The sequence below is a fragment of the Monopterus albus genome, unplaced genomic scaffold (genome assembly GCF_001952655.1).
Source record: "Monopterus albus unplaced genomic scaffold, M_albus_1.0 scaffold72.1, whole genome shotgun sequence".
Taxonomy (NCBI): domain Eukaryota; kingdom Metazoa; phylum Chordata; class Actinopteri; order Synbranchiformes; family Synbranchidae; genus Monopterus; species Monopterus albus.
The window spans coordinates 1,024,164-1,033,184 of NW_018127952.1; the positions used below are offsets into that span (position 1 = coordinate 1,024,164).

General features: G+C 40.0%; 1 protein-coding gene across 1 annotated transcript in view; it reads left to right on the forward strand.

Moving 5' to 3' along the window:
* The window catches only part of LOC109963297 (mothers against decapentaplegic homolog 6-like), a 22,877-nt gene that overhangs the window by 3,688 nt on the left and 10,168 nt on the right, over positions 1-9,021 (forward strand). Inside the window, exon 4 of the mRNA XM_020605681.1 lies at positions 1,562-1,633. Within this exon, the coding sequence (XP_020461337.1) occupies positions 1,562-1,633 (72 nt within the window). The remainder of the gene's footprint in view (positions 1-1,561; positions 1,634-9,021) is intronic.

The window sequence follows — 9,021 nt, forward strand, 5'->3', positions numbered from 1 at the left end:
ACCACTATAAGACACCAATTAAGATGTTTATTTTGCTCCAGTTTTGCAGATAAAACATTTGAACACTTAACTTATTTATCTCAGCCTGCTACACTGAAACACCGACAATATACTGTACGGCACTGATACTCCTCCTCTTTTATTACATGCCCTACAGTTTTCTAATCTGTGCATAACTCAGCTTTTACTTCATTCAAACATCGCTTTGATTTCCTGTCGACATTCCAAACACATTACACACACTTATTTAAATTTGCGCGAAACTTTGCTGCTTCCCACATCATCCAGTTGAAGGTCGTTCTGAAGTTGCACTTAGGCTCTTCTTTCTCTGACAAGGAGGTCCTCCTCTTGTTATTTAGGAGAAGGAGTGCCGATAATATACAGTTTGCTTAGAGCTGGCGCCAGACTGACTCGCTGGGTATCTGACTGACTGAGGACTCCGGCAATTACTGGCTCCGCTCTTAAAGGGGCCGCAGCCACAAGCCCACGTCTGCTTTGGACTGACGGCGCTATCCCAGCAGGCATAGCGCTGCTTCCCCGTGAACCCGTGTGAATGAAAGTGGCTCTCTTTACTGAAACCTAATGACGATGTAAGACAAGCTGAGGCTAGAGTGGACACTTTGGGAAGTGTGTTTTAGCATTTCATTGATGAGTTCAGTTCTTCTTGATGGGCGACTCTAAGAAATCTGTTTTATAAAGGAAGCCTTTTTGTGACAGACTGCATTTGTTTTCAAAGTAGTGCTATATGTAAGAGATTTTATTGTTATTGATGAGTATTTTGCCACTGCAGTGGCACTTTTGGTGTGTTACAAGTCTATGTGTGGATAAAATACAGTAATAAGTAACTAACTGTTCAACTCTACGCTTTTGCACCACTACTGTGTAACTGCAGCAAAAAAAAATTATATGAGGCCTGCTTAGTTGATTTTTTTTTCTCAGTTGATCATTTTGATTTAAAACCATTCAACCTTTAACCGAACCATAATTTCTGTTGTGTTCCCAGAATCACCTCCTCCCCCATACTCTTTGTCCCACTCAGAGGAGCATAAGCCACTGGGTGAGTCTGGGAAAACGACTAACACATAGCAAACCAGTAAATGACACGCCATCATATTTTTAGGCTAGGACACAGGTTATCATTAAAAAGCTGCTTGTCAGGCTTCACCTACATTTATCTTCCATTCTGTTGACGGTGACATGTAGAATTTATGGTAGGGAAACTGTGCAAACAGCCAGCTCTGCAGTTTAAAGGATCATGTTATGCCTGCAACCAAAGGTTATTTTCATCATCACTGCATCTGGCAGTTTTTTGATTAATTGGGTCATTCTATAAAATGTCTAAGGTGATGACCTTTTTTTCTACCAACAGTCCAAACCTTTAGTATTTTTAATTATAGAGAATAAGACAGCAAATCTTCATATTTAATGTGTTGTATAACTTTTTTTTTTGATAAATGACTTAAATTACTAATTGGTTACCAAAACTGTTTTCAAATAATAATCTGGACCTCACTTATATGTGTGTGTGTTTTCTTTTTCTTTTTTTTTTTACATTTACTAGACTCAACCCTGTCTTACACTGAACCCCCCGCCTTCTCCGGTCCGCCTCACATTATGTCAAGAGACTACACAGGTGAGTAACATGCAACATTACTGCACAAGTACATGAACAATGGGAGCAGGTGGATGCTTGTTTCTGCAGGGTATGATGTTACAAGTTGATTTGTATACTTCACCCGCCTATATGTCTAGAAATGGAAAAAGTTTGACATGAGTCAAACATGAGTTTGTGTACACTTAGACACACACCACACACACACACACACACTTACTCATGCATGTGAATACACATAGCATGCATCCTCTTTGAATGTTTACATAAAGTGGTAAATTAAATGTGCTTGTGTTATTATGTTGTTTTCCTTTCTATTTTCAACCAAAAACTCCACTGCATAAAGCTTCTGTTGTCAGTATGGGGTGGGGGGAGTCTGCGGTCACTCACTATCTAGAAAGAACAGCAGTGTAGCCTTTTGTCTCCCGCTCCCTCCACTTTCTTCACAGCAAAATATTTCACTGAGATGAAGCTGCAATAAGATCCCCGTGCATACTCCAAATCCAGTTTGCTTCTCAAACCACCCATCCCCCTTGTTCCCTCTTTCTTCCCTCAAATCCCTCCATTCCTCTCTGCAGTTGAGCAGTGGAAAGAGGCTGGCATTTTGGGGGCGGGGGAGCTGCAGAGGTGTAGAGTTTTGCATGCATGTGTATATGTGGAAAGCAGGGACTGAGGGCTGCTTTTGAACAGGAAACAGCCCCCTCTAGATGATGAAACTGGAGCTTTATTTGTTTACGTGCTGGGGTTAGGGTGGAGAGGTCCTTGTAGCTTTAGCAGAAACCCACAAACCCACTCGATCAAACCTCCCTGGGCTCACTTGTGGACAGCGTTGAAAGGTGAATGGACACCTATGAAGTCTGTGTAATGTAGTCACAGACTTGTCAGACCCCTCTGACAGAGAGAGTGGAGTAATTCCAGTAAGACCAGTAAGCTGCAGTAATTTACTGAGTTATGTATGTTTTCAATATTAGAGGCTGAGCTGTAGAGAGCATTTTAGAAAACCTCCATCACAGGTTTTCCCAGTGCACTGCTTTCACAAGATTTTGACCAGACATCAAAATAAGACGATGCTTTAAAAACTTTGATTTTCCATATTTTATTTATTTACTTTATCTATTCAGTTACACTTTTTGAGCATTTTACTTCCCATAACTAATGTCTAAATGCTGTTTCAAAGCTTTCTTCTGGCTGTCAGGGATAAAATATTGAGGGATACACACTGAAACCTCTATCTATCTTTAGTTTGTTGATCTAAAAGTAGTCCATTTTAACAAATTTGAGTGTCAAAATCAGCATATATAATTTTAATTGTTGCAAAATACTGAAACCAAGCTACCAAGGCCTTATTTCTGTGTCGACCAGAGGCTTGCGATAAATAATTCAGTTGTATTTTTATTACAAGTAATCACGCTCTTTCTTTCCTTGCTTGTATACCACATTACATAGTAATTTGTCTAATTGATAAAGTACTTTTAGGTCAGTTTATGCTGACAAAATGTGGACATCAAATGTTGTTACTGGAAGCTATCTTTAAAAAGTCTATCAAGTGAAGGTCAAAAGTCATTCAAGAGTCAAGTTATAGGTTGTGATTTTGAGCCTACTCCAGGTTGAGCTGCAAGACGGTACCTCCTATTGTTTTCCTGGTGAAATGAGTGGAAGTAGATCAGTTTCCTTATGAGATGAGTTGTGTGTGTGTGTGTGGTCTCAGATACCCTGCCCCCCCCACTCCCCCACCCCACAGCGCTGGAGCCGAGAACTAGAGCTCAGGCCAAGAGCGTGAGTAGGAACAAAACACAGAAGGAGCCAAGAAATCTGCATGTAGCTTTTTTTTGTTAACTCTGACAGGTTATAAGACTTCTGTTTTGACCTACAACTGGTAGAACAACAGGAAATAAGCTGAACACTAAGCTTATTCCAACATGTATCAAAGAATTGCCTGCAGCTTACAAACCCCTTGATGCCGGTTAGATCTTTCAACAGTGTAAATGGATCTTTTTTGTTCAGATCCTCTGGCTTATCATCCAAAGCCTGTGATGTTTTCTTTTGAACAAATACAAGCATTTAACATGTGCTCCAGCACATAAGCATCTTTTTCTGTTCTTTTAAAACCAGCCATGTGCCCTAGCTTTAAGAAAGAAAAGGCTGCAGCAGGGTGTGGTCAGTACATACCTTTGCCCTGGCCTCTTTTATCATTCAATAAGTTAATGTTCCCTTTAAACCGCAGAAAACAGCCCTGCTTTGGAAACGGAAATGTCTACTGAAAGTTTAGTAGGTTTATATCTACATGGACTGTCCCTCTGTGACTCCAACAAAACAGGTCTTTGTCAGTGTGCATGTGTGTGTGTGAGGCAGCGAGGAATTTCTGTCTGACTCAGTGATAAGATCATCTCAGAGTGCAAACATAGGGGCTCTACCAGGACAAACACACACACACACACATCAATCATGTAGTGTCTGGACAGGAGGCAAAGTTCTGCCTTTTTACTTTTATAATTGATGTATAACTAAAAGTTACATATTTAGGCTAAACTGTATTTAACAAAGTCTGACTTGCCGTCTGTCTTTGGTCTATCAACACCGTTTTCTATTGCTCCCTCCTTTCTATATGTTATTTGCTTCCTGTGGTGGTACAAAACTTACTAAACCTTGGAATGAAATTGCCAGTGTCACATTAACCTCTAAAACCAGTTTTTGCCAGACATAGCTGTATTCACATAATGAAATGTGGTATGGATGTTGTGAATACTTTATTTTATGGGTCCTTCCTTTCTGTGCTGCCAGTTGTGAAGGCAGCAGCTCTTATGGCTGTTGAGACTTGCTCCAGCAGTGTCGCTGCAGCTAAGATGGCCTGTTGTCTGTCTGTATCTTGTTAAGTAGTGATGTAACATTCTGTTTCCACGTCCAAATTTCGGTTCATTCTCCTCATTTCAAAATACCACGGTGTTGTGCTCTTCAATGTTTCAATAGATCTGAATCAAAAATCACAGATCAGCGGCCATTTTACTACTTTCCTTGTACTGAGAAGAAGAAAAATAAATGGCTACAGTTGATTAGGCAAGTCACAGTATTCTTAAATTAGTGGTCAGTTTAATAAAAATCAAACTTCTAAAGGTGTGCTTGGTTTGGTGCCTCATAATGTAGCTAGCTAGTTAGCACGAAGTTAATTTGAGTTGAAAGAATTTAACCTTTTATTTAACTCAGTGATGCCTCGCTAAAAAAAGATGTTATTGTTTAGAGGGTGACAGGCTCCGCCATATCTGGTGGAGCTTGGACCCGGAAGTGGAATGTTACGTCACACTTAACAAGCGGATAGGTTTATAATGTCTTGCACACTAACTCTCAAAGGTGATTCCGCTCTTACAAATCTATGCCTGCATGCTCTCACATTCTGATTTGCAAACTGAATAGCATTCGAAACCTGTTTTGTGCACTCTCAAACCTTTTGACTCTGACAGACTTTGACACAAAAGCCTAGTGGAGAAATCTGAGTGCACACATGATCTGATTCTGCTCTTAAAAATCTGTACGCTCTCAGAAGTTGAGTTGCAAAGTGAGCATTCCATGGAGGGAATCCACAGCATCTGAACTGAACAAACCCATGTAGAGACAAGTTTGATTAGGACAATGAATCCATATATCATAGTATTGTTATGCATTTTACTCTGCCAAATGGTGACCCAATAAAAACAGGCTTGCAACCCTAAGTTTGGAATAGACAGTGTTAGGATATCCTAACAATGACAGCATTCAGCTCAAAGTCTACTAGGCTGACAAAATACAGCTGAGCCTGATGAACGCAGAACTAGTTTGACAAGTAGATCTGAGCCTGATAAGATGAATCTGATGTTATATTCGAATCATGGCAGCAGAGTCTGGAGAAACAGAATGACGTATAGCTATGACTTGAGGGCTCACACGTTACTCAAAACTGGTTTTCTGTATTGGGGGTCCTGTTGTCACGCCATTATACAGAAAAAGCAGCATAAATCAGCTATTGTCTTGATGAGATATATCAATAGCCCTTCAGAGGCAGGTTAAATTACATAGCTATAAACAAGCTGGGTCAGCTACAGCTCATTTATAATTAGCTGCATCGATACTGGATTATGTTTACATTGAACTGGACCTCGGCACTGATACTTCATGGCAGATATTTCCAATATATCCCTCCTCTAATTGGGACTGACACTAATTGTTGCTCCTGCTGTTACTATAAAGTTGATGCAGACTCTTATCATAACCATGGGCTTTCCAGTGGCACACCCTCAGGCCACATTTTACATTGAGAATAATGAAATTGTCTTCTGATTTTTGTGTGCTGGTGTGTAATGAATACCATAGCCTCTTAGGCAGCAACATCATTTGTGCAACAATCAAACAAACAGTGTTGCTAGCAGGGCTGCAGGCTTTTGTCTTGTATGTATTTATCAGTATCTTGGTGTGCGATTGTTATGTTTTTGACAGCACTAACAAGTATGCATAGTGCTATTTTTATTTTAAAAAATAAATGGACAATGTTCATGTCAGCTTTTATCATATTACATCATTGTAAGTGTCAAACATCTGTTGTCATCAGGCCTGACAAGTAAAGTGAGGCAATGATACTCCTTGGATACTAGTATGGCCTAGATGCACCGAAGATAAGAAGACTGCTTTGTCTCTGCCCTCAGTAATCATATTTTGGTTGCTTGTTTGCTTAAGCAGACCAAGGTATCAGCCAAACATCCTGTCTCAAAGTCCTGTCTGCACTCGCTGCTGCATTAACCCCATGAATTGGCCCTTTGACTGATGGGGCACAGCCCAGGAATGTTGGGAAATTGGGAAGGTGAGGGTAGTAGGGTCTCTGAGCGAAAGAGGTGGGGGGGGGATAAGAGGGTCTGACTCTGGAGAGTGACATCTGATACATGTTTGAACATATCGTCGTTAATACTTAAGAAACATGGAGCCGAGCCGACATTCTTGGACGTTTGGCAGACAGATTTAAGAGTTTGACTGCATCGTGCTGTTTTAGTGAGCTTAGTTCAGAGAGTGTGAAGTTTTCCAGGTCAGTCCAGGTTGACACATTTGGACAAAGTTTGGTAAATCATCTATGAAAACTCGGTCACACACAAGTAAATACTTGACTCACAGAAACATGAATCTTAGATGAGATGCAATAGTGTGTCAAGGTCTTGAGATGTAAAAATAGCACAAAGACAAAAAGGTAAAAACTCACATTCTAGCTCATCCATTGAGAATCTGTGTCTGGGTGGGTCCTGTCAGTGACCTGAACCTCCAGCCTGTTCTCTGGCATGTGTACAACACTTGCTCTTATGCCTGACTGAGACACATTAGACTATGGAATTCAACATCAAGTGCTGGCCCATTAACTATGTGCCATTTCCTTAAATATTTTCCATCATAGCTCTTTTTCACTACAGTGCAGTGCACAGTTCACTCAGAGTGATTTTATGTCAGTTTGGTTGTTGTTGTTTTTAGATTTGTTCACATTTAGGCTGAATGCTCCAAAGTTCATAATGTTATTACAATCCTGTCTCCTAGAAATTACATTTAGCTGGTTTAACATACATAGGCCTACTCATACTGAGAGCTGACATTACATAAGACAAACAGTAAGTTAATAAAAACACGATGACTCAAAGGCCACATAGCTGATAAGAGTGCTTGACAAAATATTATAACCTTTTAACTAAATCCATATCACATCTTAAATAACAAAACAATCATCTAGTCATCTCTCCTGTTAAACAGATACAAGCTTAACTTTTAAAGAAGCCTGGTAGTGAATTCTGTGCCACCATTACAGTTTAACTGTCTGTTCAGCAGAATGTTTAAGTACTGGCTGCACTTGGTTAAGGTTTAATGAAAGATTGTGGCCTTAGTTTAATACAGAAAGTCTGTAGTCATTGAAATATCAAAACATGACTATCTACATTTCATCAAAACCACAATTTTTTCCTGACCTGATACCAAAGTACTTTTGTTGCTTAAACCTAATTACAGATGTGTACAGGATGTGAACCCTGGCCTCTGGAGTCATAATCCTGTGCCGTGTATAGTATGTCTATGATCCACTCCAGCCACCTCACTGTGGTATAATAGTAAGCACAGTTTCTTGGAGCCAGAGTTGGGTATTATTTGCAAAATCACAACAACAGCAGGATAACAAGCAAACAAATGTAGTGTAGCTCATTATATTGTCTTTGACAAGGCATTGTTGGTAAGGTTGAAAGCACTATGTACTTCTATTTTTTTCTCATAGCAGAGAACATGTCAGTCACACAAAAATAAGTAAACTAAAAAGGACATTTTGACGTTATCCATAATCTGCCTTTTTTAGCTTGAACTGTGCTATTATTTCATTTCAGTTTATTGTTTATCTCGACTTCAAGGTTAGCCTTGAATCACCCCAGCTTCAAAATTTGCTGCATTTCTCTCATCTTTCTCTTCCTCATCATCTGCATTTAATCATTACTTGTACAAATAAGCTGTAAACTGATGGAGCCTTGTCAGCATGCAGTACCTGTGCTCGAGGGCATGTGAGGTCCTCGTCCTAAGAATCAAGTCAAGTCAAGATTTTTATTTGCCATTTATGCATAAACAGTCTAGGCATATAGTAATTCTTGTGCAGCTCTCCTTTGGAGTCAGGTAAGGAGTCAAAAGCCAGAAAGAACACTTAGTCTTAAAATAAAAAGTTACATAAGGGTGAAAACGTATTAAAACACAATGCACAAAAATAGGCAAGTATTAAAACACAATACACAAAAATGGGGTAATAGTATTTTCCCCAGTGAACTTCAAACATCGCATTTAGTAATTCACATGGTGGAGTTGGATATGTCATTACGCTTGGTGAGGTAGTGATGGGTTATAACATACTAAAACACAGTTTATATTCAGGCCTGTTTCCATCGCTTGGTAGAGAACGTCCTGCTAATATTCAGGTCCCCCAAGAGAACAGTGTTGATGAGATGCTTTTACAAAAATACCTTGTGGAATATTTCTGTATCATTACTGCACATGCCTAGTGAGGGGTTATTGAACATATATTGTCACATTTTCGTATTTGCCATCAGTCTTACTGTGGCAGGGAAAAAGCTGTTGTAAAGTCTAGTTCTGTGTGTGATGATACTGTCCGCTCTGCTGTGCCTGAGGCTGTAGGTGCAGTTTTTGTGTCTGAGCAAAGTGTGAGCTGGGTGGCGTGGGTCTCTGATTATGTTCTCTGCTCTTTTACGACAACTCTGTGTGTACAGTGTGTCCATAGCAGGCAGTACAGTCCCAGTCATCCTCTCTGCAGTCTTTATGACCCTTTGAAGAGCCTTCCTCTCTGCCTGTGTGGTGTTACCATACCAGACTGTGATGCCAGTAGTGAGGATGCTCTCTACCAGTCCTCTATAAGCCTGGGTGAG